Source organism: Chelonia mydas, chromosome 9 (assembly GCF_015237465.2).
Source record: "Chelonia mydas isolate rCheMyd1 chromosome 9, rCheMyd1.pri.v2, whole genome shotgun sequence".
Lineage (NCBI taxonomy): Eukaryota > Metazoa > Chordata > Testudines > Cheloniidae > Chelonia > Chelonia mydas.
Window position 1 is genome coordinate 47,967,328 of NC_057855.1, and position 24,221 is coordinate 47,991,548.

Sequence of the window (24,221 nt, forward strand, 5' to 3'; positions counted from 1 at the left end):
GAGAGACTGGATATGAATAGCAGATTATCTAGTATATTAATCTTAGGTTGCATTTTTGTTTATTTGCTAGGTAATCTGCTTTAATCTGTTTGCTAGCACTTATGATCACTTAAAAGCTATCGTTTGTAGTTAACTTTGGTTTGTTCTAATCTAAACCAGCTTTGACTGGAGTGCTTGGGAGAAATCTCTGCTTGGTTACCACAAGTATACATTGCTCTCTTCACATTGAGGGAGAGGCAGACCAGGCATTATACCTATATTTGGCCAGGGCAGGATGGTACTGCTCCAGGGTCCCAGACTAGGAACCTGGTGGTTAGAGAGCCGTGTGTAACTGCAGTTGGGTGTATCCCTACCTGTATGAATGCTGGTGAAAGTGCAGGCTGAAGGGCTTTGCAGCTTGTCACAACAGTACAGTGTGAGAGGGAACCCAGGCTGGTGGGCTAGGGGGCTCAGTGTTACCCCACTTCCAGGTGGCACCCCTGGGGGAACCTGTCACAGTGGCGTAGTTGTACAGGATCATATGCACAGCTTGTTGCTCTGAGTGAGATTTGCACTTTATACACTGGTGGCGATTTTAAGTGAGATTTAAGTGTGGTGGCTGGAGAACAGTCAGAAGTTACCAGTTTGTCATTTTCTGTTTTCTTATTTTGGGCAAGGGAAGTCGGGACAGAAAGGCAGGAAAATGGGTGAGTGAAACTAGTAAGAAGTTGGAGCTGTGCAGATTGCAGGTAGAAGAGAAGGAAAAAGGACACATGAGACTTATGGAATTAAAACAGCTGGAAATTGAGACCGAGAATACCAGACAAGAAGCTGCACACCAAAGAGCCATGGAAACGGAGGATGCTAAGCAAAAAGCTGCACACCAGAGAATTTTGGAGCTGAAACAAAATGAGGCTGACAAAGAAATGGAGATCCAGAAATTAGCCATGGAGGAAAAAGAAAAAGAGAAGAAGCACCAACAGGACTTTACAGAGAACCAGAACCCCCCCACACCAGTGAGTCCCACCTCTCCAAAAATCCACAAATGGGAATGGTTATGTTCTGCATAGACGGAAACGGGATATTGCTGAATATTGTATCACCTTCAAGAGGCTGTGTGTATTTCATGAGATTCGTGAGGACCAAAATATGCACACTTCAGTTGCAAAGTTGTCTGGGATTGCTCTGGATATATTCAATAAGATACCAATTAGAGATGCTTCAGATTATGGTAAATTCAAGGAAATGGTTTTAAAACAGTTTCAGATTACACCTGAAACATGTAGAGTAAAATGTAGAAGCCTTGAGAGGGGTGCTGGGATGAGTAATGTGGCCTGTGTAAACCATATGAAAGATTTGATGGAAAAGTGGGTAAAGGGAAAAACTGTTACAGGTTTTGAAGGAATGGGTGATTTTGTTGCTCAGGAACATTCCCTGACTATATGTAGAGATGATGTGAAACCGTGTTTATGGGATAAAAAGGTGAAAACTGTTGCACTGTCTACTCTAGCTGATCAATTTGAGCAAACTCAAGTATCTTTTGCAAACAAACCACAGAAAGAGGAGTTTAAACCTGGTGGGAAACAGAGTTCCCATTACCCTCCTGGGAAGAAGGAGGGTGGAGGGGAGTCTGGGTGCTCACTTCCCCAAATCCATTCCTCAAGTCCTCATCCCAAATCTCTTGCAAAAACAGAGGAGCCCAGAAGTGCTATCACTGTAATTCCACTGAGCACCTGAGGAATAAATGCCCTGTGCTGGGTGGTAACAGGCTGCAAGCAACTCATGGAAATGCTGCTATCCTGAGCACAGAGTTACCTCAGGCAATTGCCACTTTTCATACAGATTTCAGAGTAGCAGCCGTGTTAGTCTGTATCCGCAAAAAGAAAAGGAGGACTTGTGGCACCTTAAAGACTAACAAATTTATTTGAGCATAAGCTTCCGTGAGCTACAGCTCACTTCATCGGATGCATTCAATGATGAATGCATCCGATGAAGTGAGCTGTAGCTCACGGAAGCTTATGCTCAAATAAATTTGTTAGTCTTTAAGGTGCCACAAGTCCTCCTTTTCTTTTTATCATACAGAGTTTGTTAAAAGTAGCCTCTGTCCAGCCAGGCATCAAGCACATAAAGGCTGTCAGGATTAATGGCAGAGAACACCTGGGGTGGAAAGTCACTGGGCAGAAATTTCTGTGGTTAGGAGGAAAATTGTGCAGGAAAGTTACTGCCAGGGCAGATGGCAGAGCTTTTATTAATGGGAGGTTACAAAATCCTTGTGCCTTTGGCTAAAGTGCATATAGAACCTGAGGATTTGGAAGCTGTATTGGCTGTGGTAAACGATAACCCGATTGGTTTGTTGCTGGGCAATGATTTCTTCAATGTAGCTTGGGATGTCAAGGAGAAATTTTATGCTGGAACTTCAGAGGTAAAGAGCGAAGTCTCCGGAACTGCTGGAGGAATGGGAGAGTGTCTCTCTAATTCCTCTGCAGCAGTGGAAAACTGTATGCTTCCATGGGTGGGTGTGGTTGAGGCCAGCTCCTGCACCTGGTAACAAAAGGCAGGGTCTCTTTCGGGGGGAACCTGTCACAAACGCCTCTCCTTTTTCCCCCCCCGCCTGTCCTTCCTGAGCAAGATGTTCCCTTCTGTAGCAATATTCCAGTCATGTGTATTATCCCGCCAAGTCTCTGTGATGCCAGCTATGTCATAGTTGTGATTATTCACTAGTATTTATAGTTCTTCCTATTTATTTCTCATATTTTTTGCATTAGTATACAGATATCTAAGATACTTATTTGATTTCCACACTGCTCCCTCTTGTTTCTCCTTTGTCCTTGCTATAATTGCCACATGCTCCCTTCAGATTCAGACCCTTCACCCATGTCTTCATGTTTTTGACTTACCTGTGAGCTTTTGTCTCCTGACCCCGTTGAATTTAGCTTAAAGCCTTCTTCACTAGCTTAGCCAGGGTGGAACAAGGAAATGGGAATAGAAGATTGTTGCAATACCAGTATCTCCTTTCATTCACTGAGAGAAGAGGCAACAGGAACTATGTTAAGAACTTCCGTCTTCTGCTAAAGAGGTTTCCAGGATTCCCAGCATAACTGGATGGCACCATTGCCACAGTTCTCTCTTCCCTATTGGGAGGGTGAACTCTGGGTAAATAGAAGTTTTGTCATTTCATAAAAAGTTACTTTCAAGGGCCATATTGCCTCCTTAAGAGGAGAAGAATACTCAACTTTTTTTGACATTGTCTGAAGGTGTAGGAATTTTTCAATTCTGGTAATTTTGTGGAGGTATCCATGGGGACATTTAGGTCAGATTTGTGTATTTTCAGTAGATATTGCTGCTATGTTTTCCAAAAGAGCTTGTTTGGAGGCCTAGCTTACCAGCACAAGTGTGCAGTACATTTATTTGCCCTATAGGGTAATTTGTCTGTCTGATCAGTAAACACACTTTTGAAGTCCAGAGGCCAACTGAGATGGACTTTTGTATTGATGCAGTACTTGGGGTTCATGAAGTATTATCTATAACAGTCAGGCTGCAGACACCTCAAAGGGAAATCAGAAATTTAACACCTTAAAAATGAGCAGTTGATTTAACTGATTGCGTACTGTGTTGTTGTACTATAAAACTATGTTGAGTAACATCTTTTTTGAAAGCTTCTGATGTTCTGAACTTGATGGTCATTATGAGATGTATGCAGACTATGGTTATTAATTTATGTATTTGTGTATATAGAAAACTATGCTCATAATCTATGGGGCAGCTTCCGCTGTATCTCACAGTAGAGTGGTGAAGCAGTCAGATAGGGAGGGGCACCTTCCAAACCAGTTGTTTTCACAAAACCAACTTAAAGTACCCATATATTGTCCAGCTCAGGAAAAGAAAATGATGGACCATTAGAGTTAATGGGGAGACATTGAGACATCCTGGCTAGAATTTACCTCACTCTGAATAATTATGAGTTATCATGCCAGGTGAGAGAGAGAGAGTTTAAAAAAAAGGGGGGGGGGTGCTGGGGGGGCATCCTTTTTAAAAGGAAGCTTGAAACTGAAGTTGTCATCCAGAAACTGAGGGACAGCCTCTAGGAGGGAAGCTGTCCATGAATGTGGGATCCCCCATATAGCTAGGGGTATGCTGAGAAATTGTTGAAAGGCAATAAATAACTTTATCTTCAGGTACCTATGCAGGGAGAAGGTATCTGATAGTAGAGGGCTCCATAATCTAGCAGACAGAAACATAACAAGATCCAATGGCTGGAAGTTGAAGCCAGACAAATTCAAACTGCAATATTTTCCAGTCTGTGTCCTTGTGGTTCTTCCCTGAACTCTTTCTGTTCTTCTTTGAGTGGTTGCAGATGTATTCCATTCGTGTGCGGGCACCCAGCACACACAAGCCAGAGAACTTTGCCTAGGAGTACCTGTAGAGGTGGCACTTAACATAAGAACGGCCATACTGGGTCAGACCAAAGGTCCATCCAGCCCAGTATCCTGTCTTCCAACGGTGGCCAATGCCAGGTGCCCCAGAGGGAATGAACAGAACAGATAATCATCAAGTGATCCATCCCTGTCACCCATCCCCAGCTTCTGACAAACAGAGGCTAGGGACACCATCCCTGCCTATCCTGGATAATAGCCATTGATGGACATGTCTTCCATGAATTTATCGAGTTCTTTTTTGAACCCTGTTTTAGATTTGGCCTTCACAACATCCTCTGGCAAAGAGTTCCACAGGTTGGCTGTGTGTTGTGTGAAGAAATACTTCCTTTTGTTTTAAACCTGCTGCCTATTAAATTCATTTGGTGACCCCCTAGTTCTTGAGTAGTTTTGAATCATCCACAAATTTGGCACCTTACAGTTTATCCCTTTTTCCAGATCATTTATGAATATGTTTAATTGTACTGGTCCCAGTACAGACTCTTGGGGGATGCCACTATTTACCTCTCTCCATTCTGAAAACTGACCTTTTATTCCTACCCTTTGTTTCCTATCTTTTAACCAGTTTCTGATCCATGAGGGGACCTTCCCTTTTATCCCATGACAGCTTACTTTGCTTAAGAGCCCTTGGTGATGGATCTTGCCAAAGGCTTTCTGAAAATCTAAGTACACTGTATCGACTGAATCTCTCTTGTCCACATTCTAGTTGACCCCCTCAAAAAATTCTAATAGTTTGGAGAGGCATGATTTCCCTTTATAAAAATCATGTTGACTCTTCCACAACAAATTATCTTCCTTATACCCCCTTCATGTTTTCATTTGTCAGTGCTACTTCCCTCTGTACTGTTTCCATTTTGACTTCCCTAATTTTAACCTTTGATTTTCAATTTCTGTTTTAACCCTTCCCACTTTGTACAGATGTAGCTCTCTTGGTTAGTGCATTAGGGACATTGCATCGTGTGTCACCATATTGAGATGAATGTGGTGTTTAAGGGGCAATGCTGATATTGTTTTGCTTGACACTGTTTTCTAAAGGCTGGGTTAATGGGCATCAGCAGATCAGATTATGTTGAAATTTTTCTCTGCAATATAGAAAAGTTTTAAACACAACATTGTTTTAGAACTGTGAGTACAGCAATTGTAATGAGTCTAAAATCTCAGTTCATACTGTTTGCATACCTATGATTTTTCTCATGACCTCGTTCATCACTGAACACTCTACAGGCAATTCATACCGCTGTAAATAGGAAGTCCCTCTTATGTTACCCTGACAGCCTATGCCAGTTGGTCTGCTCTAATAACCTTCTTTTCTTTTTCCTCTTAGGAAATTTGCTACAGGATCCTATTGCTCCCACCAACTCCACATGTCAGCATTATGTCTGCAAAACTTGTAAAGGCAAGAAGATGATGATGAAACCATCATGTAGTTGGTGCAAAGACTATGAACAGTTTGAGGAAAATAAACAGCTGAGCATTCTAGTGAACTGCTACAAAAAGCTGTGTGAATACATAACACAGACTCCATTGGCACGAGATATAATACAAGCAGTTGACTGTTCTGCAGATCTTTTGGCTTTGCTCAAAGATGGATCACCACTCCGTGAAGACACAGAAAAAACTTCTGATGCAGCCATGCCTTTGTGTTTGACACATTCTCCATTACCTTCAACCTCAGAACATGCTAATGATCCTCAAGCTAGTTTTTCTTCAATGCCTGAAAGCACACATAATATTGATATTAGAGGTTCTGTTATCAATGGGTTGCCCAATTGTAATGGGCTTTCAGTGGATAAACTTGGAGTAAATATTCCTTCCCCTGAACATGCAAATACAATTGATGTGTGTAGTACTGGAGAGTACATAAAAACTGAGGATATCTCTAGCAGTCTTCAGCCTGTGTGTGACACAGTTTCTACTAGTGACTTGTGTACATCAGGCCTTGACATCTGCAGTTTCAACGAAGATATAAAACCTGGCTCACTATTGCTTAGTGTTGAGGAAGTTCTCCGAAGCTTAGAAACTGTTTCAAGCACTGAAGTCTGTAGTTCTGATTTGCAGCCCAGCTTGGAAGCCACCGTATCCAATGGTCCTTTCCTGCAGCTTTCTCCCCCACCTCTTAGCCATAATGTTTTCATGTCCACAGGTGCTTCTCCTCATGGGATCTCATGCACAGCAGCAACACCTAAGGTAGTTAAGTTAAACCGAAAGCGATCTCGATCAGAAAGTGACAGCGAAAAGGTTCAGCCACTACCCATTTCCAGCATCATCTGTGGCCCAACGTTGGGAGCATCAGCTCCAGTAACAGTGAAACAGGAAAATAAGATGTCTTTGCAGCCTGTAGCAACTGTACCCAATGGAGGCAGTACTCCTAAAATAAGTAAAACTGTACTCCTGCCTAATAAAAGCATGAAAAAGAATCTAGAACATGCCCCCAAGAAATCTCACCCGAAAGCCAAACCAGGAATACTGAAAACAAAAGACAAAGCAAAGGAAAAGGTTGCTAGCAGCAATGTTATGCCAGGAAGTCCGACAAAAACTGCATACAAAAAGCCACAAGAAAAGAAAGGGTGTAAATGTGGTCGCGCCACCCAAAATCCAAGTGTTCTTACATGCCGTGGCCAACGCTGCCCTTGCTACTCTAACCGTAAAGCCTGCTTAGACTGTATATGCCGTGGCTGCCAAAACTCATATATGGCTAATGGGGAGAAGAAGCTGGAAGCATTTGCAGTGCCAGAAAAGGCCTTGGAACAGACTAGGCTTACTTTGGGCATTAATGTGACAAGCATTGTGCGCAGTGCCAGCACAAGTACCAGTGTAATTAATATGACAGCATCACCAGTAACTACATTTTTAGCTGCCAGTACACACGATGATAAAAGTTTGGATGAAGCTATAGACATGAGATATGACTGTTAAATCATTTTTTTGTCTCTTCCCTGCCCTTAGTAGGGGAACTGCTACAGTTTTAAGGCAGCTATGGTTCTGTTTAACTTGCCGAAGCTCCTGCCTATAGATCACTTGTATCAAGTGTTTTTCATTGCTATGTTATGTGTGTTAGTGTCTGGGAAATAGTTTGCAGATAATGGAGGAGTTACCCTAAAACTGTCTTTAGATCTCACAGCACCTCATAGTTTGAGATCAGATGCTGATGTAAATGGTTTTAATACAAGATGACCTTTGGCAAGGAACATATTAACCTCATTGTACCAGTTAATGCTTTGTACTCAATTAAAGCTTCCGATTAAATGTAAGGAAGTGGTATCTAGTCAGTCCATCAAAGTTGTGCTAGTTTATGATGTGTGAAAATAACTACCAATTACACTGCCATAGGAGTCAGTGTTGCTAGCAAATCACATCCCATTCCTGTTGAAAGTACAGTATTAGCTGAGGAATGTAGTCTTTTAATGACACTTCTTTTTTGATCATGAGTGTTGGTTATCTAGAGCATGGAACAGTTACAAATCAATTTCATGGAAAGAGAAGTTGTCCCTCATTGAAATTGGCTAAGAAGTAACTGCAATTAGCTGGAGTCAATTGTAAGGTGGCTTTCCCTCCAGATCCTGCTCAAGTCTCTCTGTAATCACTTCATTCACTTTTTCTAAAAAGCGTGCAGGTAGGTGTGTGTCTGGTATATTTTATGCCCTGTGGCACTAACTTCATTCATCTTTGGCATGTTGCTGTTCACTTCATCCTGAGAGGGGGAACAACTAATAAACAAAGAAGGGCCAAACACCACATATGTAAACTGATTGATTTCAGTGGGAGTTGTTGCATGTAGTATCTGAGAAGAATTTGACCCTAGGTTACAAATATAAAAAATAAATCTGGGCTGGGTTAAAATCTTTGTCCATTGGTTCCCCCCTCCCGCGCCCCCCCAAAATCGTGGTTTATACAGCCTTTACCCACCATTGGTTTCTCTTTTCTTCACTTAAAGATATAAATGAGGTTAACCCTGTATTGTGATGCACTTGGGATCTATTTACCCTAGGAATATGGCCCATTGTTACTTGCTTCCCCTCAGTCAGGAAAGAGAACGGATGGGTAAACAGGATCAAGTTATTCTCAGTACTCATTAGGTAAAGTATGCTACACAGCTTATTCCACCAAGTGTTCAGCTCACTCTTCTACATTCGATATGCCCAACTGGTTGGTTTCCAGTTAATCCCTGAAAATAAGGAAATAGTTCAAAGAAGGCTTTTTGCATTTTGCACAACATTACAGCAGTTTTAAGATTTTTTTTATGCCATTCCAAAGAAGTCAGACTTCCTCATGATGCAGAGATATCTCATCTTTAAATGGTACAGCACAAATAAAAGATGGTATGACTAGTATACAAAGCATTATCCTTCTAATTTAAAAGACAGTTGCTATTATAACAGCATGTCTAAAGAGAAACAGTGCTAAAATTTTTCAAATTCCATTTTTGGCAGCCATATTCTTATTAATTAAATGAAATCTCCAGTGAATTATGACATAATGTTGGATATATTTTGATTGTGCACAAAGCATGTACAATGATGGTTACCTGTCTAAGAAATAAGCAAAAACTTTTTGGACACAAATCAAATGACACCACCTTTTGTTTTTGTAGTGTACTTCGGTGTCATTTTCTGTGAATGTGGTCAGATAATTTTTTTCGTTTTGTTTTGTATTCCCCCCCCGTCTTTTTTGTGGGGTCGGGTAGGGTGGGGTGTTAAAGCCATAGGATGAAAAATGTGATGTATGTGTCCAGTCTGTACTATTTTGTTTTTGTTTTGCAAGAAGAGTTGAAAAATATTTTTGATAACGAGAGTAAATGGTGGAAAATGCTTCTTAGTATTCTTGTCTTTATTTGCCAATCCAAGTACCTGAATTCTCTGTTTTTTAACCCTCATGAGGTTTAATGATGTCCTATTAAAACATATTTAGTTAAATTTGTATGTGATTTTGTGTGTTGACCAAGAGGATCCTACTATTTTCTACTTTGGTGGTTTGACTTTGACCTACTCATGTAAATCTGTGTTTATTATTCCACTACATGTAAGTAAAGTAATCAAGTGACAAACAGATTTTAGTGGAGTTTGAGTAACATGGGTAGTAGCTTCTGAACACTTCCGCAAAGCTGTTAAGTTTTGCTGAGATTGTTGTTAGTACATTTATTTGTACTCTAAACTATATACTTCAGTACACATTCCTCAATGTAGGAGTAGTTTGGAATTATTTATTTTTTACTGTTTCATTAAGTGAAGTTCCAGTTGTTGGCGATTTAGGTGAAGTGTTTTTTGGAACCATTGATAGGAGACCCCTGATCATTAATGTAACATTGCTAAATGGTAAATTCAGGTTGTTTTAAAACCAAGTTTCCTTTTATGCTACCACGTTCTTGAAATGTGTATTAAAATGTAAATTGATTAATAAATGTTAGTTTTCTAATTCTATTTTGTAACTGCTGAGGGCATCAGTGTGGCATGTATGAATGCTTTTTAATTTTCAGAAGAAAATTATTTGTTTCTTCATAATTTAAAATTAGCTTTTGTTTCTTTTCATTTTCTGCCTCCCCTGTATGTTGAGGAGTAAATTAAGCAGTGGAAAAGGATTATGAGTTTGGAGGCGAGAACTTCAGTGAAATAATTGCATTGGTCCTGTCTCTTTAGGACCATTTAAAGCAACCTAAATACTAGTTTAAATGGTCTTTACCTTCATGCTGGCTGTTTTTTGCCTGTCTACACTAGTGAGTACCACAATTGCTATTACAAGCGGCGCTGCCCCCATGGAGTGGTGCAATAATGGGAAACCTTGAAGGCTGTGCTAGTGTAAATAAGACCACTTGGGGCTACCCTGCATTTGGTAAGTGTGTGCTCTTTCTCTCTCGCCTCAGAGTTTCTGCAGTAATGCATTACTCTTGCAAACTTTCTTCAAATTCTCTAATTTTAGAACTGCATCAGCAACAAAATGTAGCTGGTGAAGGATCACTATCTTCAAAGATATTTCTGATGTAAGCTGCTTCTTAGCTGAGAGCATGCTGCACAAATTGGAAGATCAAAAACTTTTTTTCAAAAATTGGATCAGTAACTTGTCTGTCCTTTTCTGGGATGTGTAATATTTCTCTTGGAAAGGTGCAGTTCATGTGATACAAAATGAATGTGGTGTTCACATCCATACCATCTGAATACAAGAGAGAATCCTTTGTCAAGGAATAGACACATTAAAACATTTTCCATGCATCAAACTACTATTTATATATAAACAAATTTGTCAAAGTTGCAAGTGCATCTAGTTTGGCTAGACTTTCAATTTATTATTTTTACGGTAACAAAAGTATGCTTCATGTACACTTCAAAAGTATGTTTAAAGAAACCTAAAGAAAAAAGACCGCAGTGGTCTTACATTTATCTAATTGTAGAAAGGCACCAAGAGGGAGAGAGACAAATAGGGTAGATGAAGTAATAAGTTGATATGCACACTTGCAGTTTGGGCATTTGCAGGTCATGAAATTCTGTTACGTATAAATAACTTCTGAGTGTTTTTTCACCTTGTAGCTGATATGGCAAAAGTGAGTTTTAAGAGGGATTAAAATGAGGCAAGGATGGCGGCTTGATAAGTGGACATTGTGAATATGTTCCACGCTGGAAGGACAGTGTGTGGAAAAGAATGTGTGGGATTAGGAGAAAGAAACTAAGATAGATGTTGAACTGAGCTTGAATTGCAGGGGGAAGAAGGGGCTGGGTCTCATTATTTTTAGGGACTACCCAGATTTTGATTTATTCAAAGAGTTGGGGGGGGGGATTTGGCCGCCTTCTCCCTTTGTGGCCAGCAGCAGGGTCAGGAGCTACTGGGAGAACAGCAGCAGCAGGTGCTGCCACCCCATGGTAGGGGGAGCTGGAGTGCAATAAGGGAAGAGTCCACAATCACAACTGGTCCTCTTATCCAGACTTGGTACTTCACTGATGTATCCCAGGCTCCGACACCCCACTCTGGAGAAGCCCCTGCATCCTGGCAAGAAGTGATAGGTGCTGTCTAGTGCCTTGGCCAGCTGCTTGACAGAGATCAGTTCCCACCGTTCCTCCAGCAACGGGGCTGAGGGGAAGAGAAGGGAAAGGGGGTGAGAAATTGGGCGAGCTGGTGCCAGAGGGGTGGTTGTAGACTGGTTGAATTGGGAGGAGAGGGGACCTGGCATCCACAAGGGGGAAATTGGACAGAGAACTGGTAGTTGCAGGTAGAAGGGGTGCTGTGGTAGGTGCACAAGTGGAAGTTACATGAGGGGAGCAGGCAGGGCAGAGGGCAGTGGGTAATGGGTAGGGGAGTTGGGGGTGTTAGAGGTAGGGGCAGAAGGTGGGGGATTATGCAGTAAGGATAGGCAGGGAGAGGGCTGGAGAGGAGGAGGGTCAGTAAGTGGCAGTTAACAGGTAAAGGAAAAGGGGGCAGTTTAGGGTAGGGAGGCATTGGGGCAGAGAGGAGAAGGCAGTCTCAGTGCAGCTGAGTTCGGCTTTGCAGCATCAAAGTGCTAGCACAGGAGTCTGCCATGGGATACTCTGGCACCTCAGTCCTGCTGGCTCCAGGGCCATCCGTATTCATTAAGGGCCCCATTCATTATGGCCAACCCCTACTTTTCCCCCCAGAATTTGATCATTGGTGTTGAGGCTGATGACATTTTGACATTTGTGGATCAGTCAATGGTGGGGCAATGCCCCGGCAGACTGAGTCACGGATACAGATCAGGTTTCAAATGAGCAAGGTCCCTAAACATGTGAATGAGAAGTTTGACCTTGATGACCAGGGTAATGGGAAGAGTTGCAGGCTTAAAAGATGTGGGCAATGTGATCTGAATGACATTGAGGGAAAGGATTTTTGGACAACACGAGGGGAACGTGATCAATAATCCCCATGCTATGACCCCTCAGTAGAATGAATTACTTTTAATTTGAAAAACAAACCAATGCAAAGTAAAACAGCAAAGGTAAAACCATGCTAGCACAAGTGATCTCCACGCTACCTCTTTGATGAATTTCAGAACCTTTGCTATTAAGTCTCTAATTCCTGCAATCATCATCTAATTATACATAAAAAGCAGGTTAAAATACATACAGATTAAATTGCAAGCATTGTTTAAATGTATAGTTCTTAAAGTAGTTTGTTCTTTATTGAAGCTCACTTTGATTGCATGGATTTAAGATACTGTGATTTTAAAAACAGCATACTTTTCAAGTTGCCTGTACAAGTGGTACCCTTGGTATCGAGCAAGCATTGGAGACTGACATCTACAATGCTTGCAGTGAGCCTACCACCATGGTACCACTGACTCCAGCTATGATGACCTCAGCTATGACATTGGTACCAGCGTCCTTTCCAGCACAGTAGGAGTTCCTGTACTTGAGGGACATCTTGGTGTTGGAAGAGCCAGAGTCCCCCTTATCAGGTACCAAGCATCTTTTGGTACTGAAACCTCAGTCTCTGAGTAGCCATTCCATGTCACAGGACTTTCCTCCAATCTCCTTGGCTGCCCTCATGTGGAGGAAGAGGACTGCCAATCAGTCTCCTCGATTTCTGAGGTGTTCTTCTACATACCCCTTTGGGACTCCGCCTTTGTGCAGGAAGGACTTTGCACGTCATCAACGATGGTGGAACCAACCTTGTATGCCACCCTTGCTTCCTTATGGACCCCACAGTGGCCATATTGGGACCCATTGGCTGCCTATCAACAGCAATTTAACAGACCACCAGTACCATCCCTCAAAGAGACCGGGGTTTCACATTCTTCCTCTACCCATCCATGACAGGAGGAGACATTTCAAGAGCAGGAGGCTAGGGCATATGAGGAAGTCATTTCTGAGACTCCCATTTCATCATCACCAGACGAAGCAGTTATTTCTTCCACGGCCAACAACTTCAGGCAGTTTCAGAACCTTATTAGAAGGCTACCTGACATCCTACAGATCCCTCTGGAGGAGGTCAAAAATCTGCGGCACAAGTTGCTAGATATTTTGAAGTCAGCAACACTCTCCAGAGTGTTGCTATCTATTAATGAGGATCTCCTGGATCCAGCTAAGACGGTATGGTAGATGCCAGTCACTGTTCCACCAATGTGCAAAAGGGCAAATAAGTGTTACATGCTCCTTAAGGATTCTGACTTTTTATTTTCCTGTCCCCCACCTAACTCCATAGTCGTGAATGAACAGGGTAGGCAGCACATTTTGAGAACTACTCCCTATGACAAGGACCAAAAGCCACTGAATGTCTTTGGATGAAAATGTTACTAGTTCGGAACTGTGCAATTCCAGATCATGATCAGGCTGTCATAGCCAAATATAAATTGTTGATCCCAAGTCTACACTACCACTTAGTTCCCCATATCTTATGTCTGTGAATAAGCACCCCCCCACACACACACACCGCCATAGCAACATATGTTTCACCAACCTAAGTACTGGTGTGGACAGTGCTGTGCCCACCGACATAGCTACCACCTCTTGTGGAGGTGGATTTATTATGCCAACGGGAGAGCTTTCTCCCATCAGCATAGAGCATCTTCACCAATGGTGCGGCTGCACTGATGTTGGGCTTCTAGTGTAGACTAGTTGTAATTGCAATAATCTCATGGCTTTTATGGAACAGCAGCCACACAACTGCAGGAAGCAATTCCAATACATAGTTGCGGAGGGTCAGCTATTGGCCAGAACATCTCTCCAGACATCCCTAACAGCTGTGGACACTGCTTCCAGATCCATCTCCCTGGTGGTAGCTGTGCTCTGGACATCTTGGCTTCAACTTTCAGGGTTTCTGAGAGAGAGATTCAGAACACTGTAGAGGACTTCCCCTTTGGTCTAAGCTTTTCTCAGAGACCATGAATGACTCCCTTCACACCCTGAAGGACTCCAGGGCTACCTTACGTTCCTTGGGCATTTACACACCTGTGAACAAGAAATGTTTCAGCAGGTCACAGACTGCCCAGAGATCACACCTTGCTCAGTTCTTGGAGTACCACAGACGTGCAGAAACCCCTGCAGAGAGAGACCAGTTTCAAAGGAAGAGAGCCACTCAACCACCCTCCATGACCACCCCTAAACAGCAGTTTTGATAGGTTGGTTGAGGCTGTGAATCCTCCGACTCCTCTGACTTTACAATTGCATCCTTTAGCCTATCTCCCACCCTTTGGGGACTGCCTTGTCCATTTCCACCAGGCTTGAGAGCAGATCACCATGGACCAATGGGTCTTAAAGGTCATAACATCGGACTATACCATCCAGTTTATGTCACTCCCTCCCTTCCACCCTTGTCTCTCTTCAGGCACTCCTCTCACGAGCTTCTACTAAGAGAAGAGATGGACTCTCTCTTCCTTGTAAGAGCAATAGAACTGGTTCCTTCCTCTTACAGGGATGGGGTTCTACTCAAAATACCTCCTAGTGCCAAAGGAGGATGGAAGTTGGAGGGTGATTTTTAGATCTAAGAGAGCTGAACAAGTTTGTGAAGCCTCAAAAGTTCAAGATGGTGACTCTAGCAATGATAATTCCTTCACTAGAGGAAAGGGATTGGTTTTCATCCCTCAATCTACATGACTCCTATTTCTATAATATTATACATGCATCACACAGGAAATACTAGTTCACCATAGGCCAAGATCTTTTCCAGTGACGAGTGCTTTTCTTTGGTCTATCTTGGCCCAAAGAGTGTTTTCAAAGGTGCTAGGAGTAGTGGCGGCTTACCAGCTGCAGGAAGTTATTCCTGTCCTTTCCACAGTTCAGCTGTTCCTTTTGAGACAATATTATCAACCTAGAAGACCCTAGCTCTCTTCCAAGAGTTGGGCATACAGCTGAATGTAAAGAAATCCACACTTGTACTAGTACAAAGGATATGGGTTATAACTGTGTATTTGGACACAGTGACACCCAGAGCATGTGTCCCTTTAGACATATTTGTGACCCCATGAGGACTGGTTGGAACAATTCAGGGAAGCCCTTGGACCACAATAAAGAACTGTCCTCAACTTCTTGGCCATACGGCAGCTTGCACTTTTGTGACCAGTCATGCAAGGTTACACTTTTGCTGTTCCCAAGGTTGGTTGAAAACTGCCTATTCTCTGACCAGGGACACCTGGGACAGGTAGGTGGGAGTCCCCTTGCACATAAAGAACTCTCTCAACTGGTGGAAGGAGCAATTCCATGTCTGTGTGGGTGTCCCTTTCTGTCACCCAACCCCATCAGTGACTCTAACAACTGCCACATCCCTTTTAGGGTAGAGAGCCCACTTCAACACCCTGACAGTTCAGGTCAGGTCAGATGGACAGCTCATGAAACCAGTCTTCACATCAACCTGTTGGAGCTCAGGGCAATAAGGAACGCTTGCCTCAATTTCTTGCCTCTCATCAGGGACAAGATGATTAGCATCATGATGGATGACGTCCTGCATGTTTTACATCAACAAGCAGGGAGGAGCAAGATCCCCCTCCTTGTGCACCAAAGCAATGAAACTCTGGAACTGGTGTATAGCCCCCCACATCCAGATTTCAGCAGTCTACTTCCCAGGCATCTGGAACACCACTGCCAATGCCCTCAGCAGACACTTCGTCCACAACTGACATTCAAGTCCTCCAAAACATATTCCAGAGATTGATCTTTTTGCCACCTCTGAGAACAGCAAGACCCCTCTCTTCTGTTCAATGGGAGCCTGGGTCACTGCTCCCTTGGAGATGCTTTCCTTCTACTGTGGAAGAGTCTGTTCTATGCCTTTCCTCCAATGCCCATAATTCGAAGAGCAATGAAAAAGCAAAGTAGAGCCGCTGCAGGGCTCTACTGTGTGCCACTTAGCATGAAGTAAAAAATCTTGCCTCTCAGTCTCACCGGTGTCCTGTTCTTTGTTGGGTCATGCATGGCTACTCTGTTCCTTTCATGTTTCTGATAATCATAGAATCATAGAATATCAGGGTTGGAAGGGACCTCAGGGGTCATCTAGTCCGACCCCCTGCTCAAAGCAGGACCAATCCCCAATTTTTGCCGCAGATCACTAAATGGCCTCCCTCAAGGATTGAACTCACAACGCTGGGTTTAGCAGGCCAATGCTCAAACCACTGAGCTATCCCTCCCCCCGAATGAAGCCCGTTAGTCGCTCGTGCGCAAGCGGAGCCTGACGGCAACTGGGCAGAAAAGGGCGTTTCATCAGCCACAAGCTACGGGTCTCTCGCCTCCGGAGCGCTCTGCCGCCACTGCGGAAGAAGCGGGCGGAGAAACCCTGCCAGGGCCCCGAGTCTCACACGTGGCAGATGTGTTGCCAGCATCATGGGGTTCTTCTTGGAGGCAGGAGGTGGTTACTATGCTTATACAAATAGAAGGGAAAATAGTGGCCAGCCTAGTGGATTTGGGATGTGCCTAGCTATGGCTGCAGGAAACGTGGTGGGATTTGAGTGCCTTTGCCTCTGCAGAGAGGACTTCTGCATGATAGCTCCCCTGTGAGTGGGAAATTGGGCTGACTCATTGACCAGACCCATTTTTGTGCAGTGAAACTGGGTTTCTCCTGAGGGCACCTAGGAGAATCAGCCAGGTGCATGGCTTCAAAAAAGGAGATTCTGGAAATGCCATGTGGGTCTTGGGGAGCTGAAAGGGTTGCACAGAGAGAAGGCAACAAACAGCATGTCCTGGACATGGTTCTCTGCCAGGCTGGTACATACTTTCCCAATGTGCACCTGAAAGTCCCCTCACCCTTTTTGCAAGTTTTGAGCCTGCTGGGAAATGCTTGCTGCCTTCTTGAGGCATGTGATGATGTCCCACCTGCTCATAAGGGTGGTGGGAATGGCTCTCTGAGCTCACAAAGGAACCCTGGGAAAAGCCACACCCAGGAAGGTTGGAGGTGAAATTTGTTCTTGCTCCATTGGTTATCTGCATTATGGTAGCAACCAAGGGACCCCCATTTAGGGATCAAGGCTCTTCTGCGCTAGGCTAAGTCAATCCCCCAAGAATTGTGCAGTTGTGGACTCTACATGGCATATGGACTGTGCTTTCAGAACAGCTTGGAAAGGTGGCTGCTTACTGAGGGTTGTCTGACTTCAGCTTTGTTAAACTCCCATACTTGTGAACATGTTTTCACAAGTTGTCAAGGTTCCTCCCCCACTCTGAACTCTAGGGTACAGATGTGGGGACCTGCATGAAAACCTCCTAAGCTTACTTTTACCAGCTTAGGTTAAAACTTCCCCAAGGTACAAATTAATTTTACCCTTTGCCCTTGGAATTTCCACTGCCACCACCAAACTTTAACTGGGTTTACTGGGAAACGTAGTTTGGACACGTCTTTTCCCCCCAAAATCCTCCCAACCCTTGCACCCCACTTCCTGGGGAAGGTTTGGTAAAAATCCTCACCAATTTGCATAGGTGACCACAGACCCAAACCCTTGGATCTTAGAACAATGAAAAAGCATTCAGTTTTCTTACAAGAAGACTTTTAATAGAAGTAAAGGAATCACCTCTGTAAAATCAGGATGGTAGATACCTTACAGGGTAATTAGATTCAAAACATAGAGAATCCCTCTAGGCAAAACCTTTAAGTTACAAAAAAGACACACAGACAGGGATAGTCATTCTATTCAGCACAGTTCTTTTCTCAGCCATTTAAAGAAATCATAATCTAACACATACCTAGCTAGATTACTTACTAAAAGTTCTAAGACTCCATTCCTGTTCTGTCCCCAGCAAAAGCAGCATACAGACAGACACAGACCCTTTGTTTCTCTCCCTCCTCCCAGCTTTTGAAAGTATCTTGTCTCCTCATTGGTCATTTTGGTCAGGTGCCAGCGAGGTTACCTTTAGTTTCTTAACCCTTTACAGGTGAGAGGATTTTTCCTCTGGCCAGGAGGGATTTTAAAGGGGTTTACCCTTCCCTTCATATTTATGACACAAGTGCACTGGTAATACTTCAAATGTTGATCCTTCTTCACTTTACCTTCTATGAAAGGCAGGCTATTTTAGAGGGGATATTAGATTTTTTTCTGTTGTTTGAGCCTCAATGTTGCAAGTCAAGTAAGCTTTGTAATTTTTTTCTTGCCTTGTAATTTTTTCAGTAAGTTGGAGAGAGAAACTCCAAACACTACTATCTATGTGTTGTTGGGAAAGCCCAAAGCAGCTGTTGAAGGAATTCCGCATCTTCGGACTTAGGTTTTCATGTAGCAATATTTCACATTAAATGAAATATTAAGTGAAGCAGATGAAAGTTCAGCCGCTAGCTACTGTGCATTTTCTAGGAAAGACTGGTGCTTGACTGATGAAAAAGTTCTACACCAGCTTCCCTGTTGGCACTTGATAAATGTTAACAACAGCCCATTGTTTTGTTTCATTAGTGTTTTAAAACATTATTTCAATTTAAAATGTGTCTTCCCCTTCAACCAGAGGAAGGGGAAAACATGACAGAAGCAGTAAGCTGAAAATTAACTAGTGCATGTCTTCCCATCACTAAAGAGACATTGAGTCTAATGGTTGGAAACACAGGGCTGGGAACTGGGAATTTTAATCTAGGTCCTGATACTGATGTAAGCAGGGTCTGAATGAGTTCTCCCCTGACAGCTAGTGGAGGAGGGGAAAAGGCTTCAGGACCACACTGTATTTACCTGAACACACCCACGCTGCCTAGTTATCCAGCAGACAGAGCTGTGTTGCCAAAGTGATCAACTTTGGCTGGTGTTGGGTTACAAATCACTTTAGTGCTGAATGCAGGGGTAATGAAATGTTATCCTTACTGTCTGAGTAAAGGGCAGCTGAACTGTGCTTAGCTGGTCCTGATGGAGGGAGTCACCCTCGGATGCCACATCCCTGTGAAGGATAAGAGGGGGTGGGGACAGGTGTCCCTGCCGGGAGGTGGGGCTCTACCTAAGAGTCCTAAGCATGGTTTAACCTGCCCCTCCCCACTGTTCAAAGATAGAGCTAATTAAGGCTCCATTAGGAGTGTTTTGTTTTGTTAAGTGATCACTAGACCAGAAATCACTTGTTGTGGGACAGCATTTCTGGACAGCCTGCTTCAGCAATGAAGTTCCCCAACTACGAGCTGAGTGGCACCTCAGCATCTGTGAAAGCAAACCCCAAAAACAACAACAATATGTGTTGGTGGTGAGAGTGAAACTAACTAGCCAACTGCTGCTTGCAATGGTACTCTTGGTGGCCATGCTAGCTTTCAGTTTATTCATATAGTGCTGTAATTTCTGTGTGTTCAGCATTCATTGCTTTGGCCCTGTGGAAGGTAACAGAGCAAAGGAGCAGGAAACTTTAGAAACCAAAAGTAAACGGAAAAATGTGTGAGATTGAAATGGCTAGAGGAAGTGAATTCAGGGCTGGTAACTTGCATGCACGTGTCATTTGTAGGTTTGCAGGTGAGCCATTCATGAAATTAGTGCTTATTTCTGGTTCCCTACTTGTTTTCAGTCAGGGAACAGGGTGAAATTGGCTAATTGCTTGGAAAGTAGAGCTCTGAAAATCCATGGATATCCACAGCCCATTTTTGTGGATTGTGGATGGAGACGGACCCAAATTTTAACCTCAAGAGACCGACCTGCAGAGGTTACAGTAGAGAAGCAGAAGGTGACAGAATGCAGCAGAGTGGCTGGCAGGAAGCCAGCGGAGTGGAACAGTGGCCAATGGGCCGGCCGGCAGGTGGGGCAGCTGGCGGGCGGCTGGCAGGGCGGCCCATGGAGCAATGGATGGCTGGCGAGGTGGCAACACCCCAGAGCAAGTGCTTAGATGGTGGATTAAGCAAGGTGCTTTCTCTCTCTCTCCCTCCCTCTCCCCCGGGCGGGAGGTGAACTCACACAGATGCACCTCTGAATTCTGGGTCTTCACTGACCAAGGACAAGCACTGTGAGTGGAATGTGGTGAGGGAGCAGAGAGGGACACAGTAAAGGAACTTTTGGTTGTAGAACTCAAGAACCTGAGGTGAAAGACACTGTCCAGCGTTCTCTGGGGTGGGTGTTTTGCTCATGGTTTTGTGTTTATGAATCCTGCTAGCGGCATTTTCCCGAATTAATATCAGGTGACGTCCCTCCTTTCATTAAGTTTCTTTTCTACACTCAGACTCTGTGCTTGCGAGGGGGGAAGTATTGCCTCTTACAGGCGCCCACAGATAGTGTGTAATTTTCCCAGGTTACTAGGTGGGGGCTTGAGCCAGTTCTGTGTTGTATTGTTGAAAGGGAACCTCTTAATATTGAACCCGGCCCTGGTTGCTGCTGACTCCACCTGGCAGAAGAATTACATTAATTTCATTGAGGGCCTTGACCAAGTTATTTAACCTGTCTGCTGCTGTTTCCCCTTCTGTAAAGTGGAGACAACTGCATAGGGAGGTTCTGAGGATTAGCTGCTGCTTGTGAAGGGGTGTAAATGCAAAAAACACTACAGAAAAGCCAAATATTACTATAATTAGGTGTGATCATGGGACTTGAAGAAAAAATAATCACTACTGTTTCCTTAGCTGAAATCTACCAGAAATAGAAATTAAGATCCATGTTTATCTGTATACTGTCCACGGATGTTTCCCCTACCCATGTAATAATTTGAGAATCAGTAGTACTGTGCATTACAAGCTTCTCTCACTCAAGGTACAAAATCTTAATAGCAGTGGCAATTAAATTTAATTAAATTAATTAAATTAAATAAATAAATTAATTAAATTAAATAAAAATTAAATTCATAAATTTTTGAACAGCTCAGACAGTGCATGTCAGTATATCACTGTTTATTATAGAGGTGAAAGTCATGACTCCATAGTGAAGGCTGAGTGGAATTTTGTACTTAAAGCAAGGATTCAATTTTGTGTGTGTAAAAAGTGTGTAAGCAAAGAGTTTGAATGAGCTCTCCCTTGACATCTAGTGATGAGCTGTTGAAGAGGACTACAGGAGTTGATCTCACTTGCATGGGCACACCCACCCTGCCTAGGTGCTCAGCATGAAGGGATTGCTTGCCCAAATGGCCACCTTGGCTGGTGTTGGATTCCCAGTCTCCTTGTTATAGGGGAGGAGTAATAAAGGGTTGTCATCCTTGTAGTGTGCATCCAGGATAGCAGAACTGTACTTGGCATTTCCTGATTGAGGGACTCACCCTCAACTAAACAGTACTCGCTAGACAGGGGACCTGGGTTCCAAAGCCCAGTGAGTTGAGAGAGGGTGGGGACAGGTACTGGTGGTTTGGGCTTTACCTAAGGGCCCCAGACACCATTTGACCCATCCTCTCTCCACTGTGTAATAGAGCTAATTTAGATTCAACTGAGAGTCTTGTTACATACCACGGAGCTGCAATTACTAATACCCAGGTCTAAGGGCATTCTACACTACGAAATTAGGTTGATTTTATAGAAGTCTATCTTTAGCAACTGATTTTATACAGTCAATCATGCATGTCCCCACTAAGCGCATTAGGTTGGTGGAGTGCATCCTCAAAACCGTGGCTAGCATCGACTCACAGAGTGGTGCACTGTTGGTAGCTATCCCATAGTCCCTGCTGTCCATTGGAATTCTGGGTTAAGCTCCCAATGCCTGATGGGGCAAAAACATTGTCATGGGTGGTTTTGGGTACATATCATTAGTCTCCCCTTCTCCCTCCCTCCTTGGAAGCAAGGGCAAACAATCGTTTCACGCCTTTTTTCCTGGGTTATCCATGCAGACGTCATAGCACAGCAAGTATGGAGCCCGCTCAGCTGTACACTGCTTTTGTGAGCATTGCAAACACCTCACACATTATCCTGTAGTATGTGCAGAGCCTAGCTAGGAGCCGCCAGCATAAGGAAGATTGTGAGGAGGACATGGACAGACATTCCTGAAAGCATGGGATGTAGCAATTGGGATATCATTGGGGCATGTTGATACAGTGGAACACCAATTCTGGGCCTGGCAAACAAGCACAGACTGGTAGGACCGCATAGTGTTGCAGGTATGGGATGATTCCCAGTTGCTGCAAAACTTTCGCATGTGTAAGGCCACTTTCATGGAACTTTGTGAGTTGCTTTCCCCTGCCCTGAAGCGCAGGAATAACAAGTTGAGACCTGCCTTGACAGTTGAGAAGCGAGTGGCGATAGCCCTGTGGAAGCTTGCGATGCCTGACTGCTACTGGTCAGTCGGGAATCAATTTGGAGTGGGCAAATCTACCACGGGGGCTGCTGTGATCCAGTAGCAAGGGCAATCAATACCCTTCAGCTAAGAAGGGTAGTGGTTCTGGGAAATGTGCAGGGCATAGTGGATGGCTTTGCTGCAATGGGGTTCCCTAACTATGGTGGGGCGATAGACGGAATCTATCTATCTCTATCTTAGCACCAGACTACCTTGCCAAAGAGTACATAAACAGCAAAGGGTACTTGTCAATGGTGTTGCAAGCACTGGTGGATCACAAGGGCCGTTTCACCAACATCAGCGTGGGATGGTCGGGAAAGGTGCATGATGCTCGCATCTTTCGGAATGCCGGGCTGTTCAGAAAGCATCGGAGAGGCTTTGAAAAACAATTTCATGACTGACCAGGCTACGGTGTGACAGTTGTATGTGTTTGTGCTTGATGCAAAGCTGCCCCCTTTGGTGAATGTACTTCCTTGTAAGTCAATCTCCCTCCCACCTTCGACCACAGCTGGCACAGGAAATAAAATCCCTATTGTTCTGAAGCCATTCACTGTTTATTTATTAAAAAAAACCTTGAGATCACTGGCAATGCTGACTAGTAAAAGGAGGCCTGGGTGTCAAAAGTGTTTCATAACAGAGTGGGGTGGGGGAGGAGGGAAGGACAAGGCCACTTTGCTTATTGTAGCCACACTACAAATCAAAGCTGTTTGAATGACAGCCTTCTGTTGCTTGGGCCATCCCCTGGAGTTGAGTGGCAGGGTGCCCGGAGACTCCCCACCCTGTATTCTTGGGCATCTGGGTGAGGAGGATATGGAACTTGGCGAGGAGGGCAGGCGGTTCAACAGTGGCTGCAGCAGGAGTCTGTAGTCTAGTTGCCTTTCCTGCAGCTCCACCAGACGCCTCATCATGTCCGTTTGCTCCCCCATTAGCCTCAGCATCTCCTCCTGCATGTTATGATCACGGTCACTGTATGCTTTCCTGGCCTCTGCCACTGAATGCCTCCATGCATTCAGCTGTGCCCTATCAGTGCGGGAGGACTGCATGAGCTCTGAAAACATATCATCAGGAGTGTGTTTTTTTCGCCTTCTGATCTGTGGTAACCTCACGGACGGAGTTGATGTGGGGAGCATAGAAACATTTGCAGCTGCAGGGGGAAAAAAAGGAAGAGTTCACTTTACAGAAGATATATTTCTGAGAACAAAAGGGAGACTTTTCACAGTGAATCAAACAATTCACAGTAGACAGCACATGTGTTTTAGGTACAAGGTCGCATTTTGTCTTTTATATTGAGCGCCTGCCAGTATGGTGACACATCACACACAGCTGGGCAACAGAATTCAGTTTGTAGGCAGCCATGGTAAGCAAAAGGGTATGCGGGGTTGGCTTCTTGCGTGTTCATAACATGTGGGAATGGTTTCGAACTGCAGTGCCCTCCTTTCCCATACCAACCAATGCTGGTTGTGTTTGCCATTTAAAAGGAAGGGCTGCGTTTAAAAAGAGGGGCTGCGGTTGCCATTTAAAAGGGCGGCTGCGGCTTTGGGGTGGATGTGCCGCACACCCCTGCCTCCAGCATGGCTATTCTCCAGGATGATCCCTTTTAGCCAAGTGCAAACAGCCCAGTATTTCCAGGGTCTAATGTGTCAGGGATCACCAAACAGAGGGGATTACAGTTCCTTTACAAAACTTCCCCTATTTCAACCAGGTGACCATGAATGATATCACTCTCCTGAGGCTGACACAGAAAGATAAAGACCAAATGTTGCATGAAT

The 24,221-nt window shown here is 44.0% G+C and overlaps 1 protein-coding gene across 4 annotated transcripts in view; it reads left to right on the forward strand.

The window, feature by feature from the left end:
- The window catches only part of MSL2 (MSL complex subunit 2), a 33,520-nt gene extending 24,300 nt beyond the window's left edge, over window positions 1-9,220 (forward strand). For 3 of the 4 annotated variants that reach the window (XM_037908715.2, XM_007052603.3, XM_037908717.2), the window contains one exon: window positions 5,737-9,220. In XM_037908715.2, coding sequence (XP_037764643.1) covers window positions 5,737-7,328 — 1,592 coding nt within the window. In that variant the 3' untranslated portion in view covers window positions 7,329-9,220. Of the gene's footprint in view, window positions 1-1,014; window positions 1,211-5,736 lie in introns of those variants that run through there. The other variant, XM_037908716.2, reaches the window with a different exon arrangement.
- The last annotated feature ends 15,001 nt before the right edge of the window (window positions 9,221-24,221 follow it).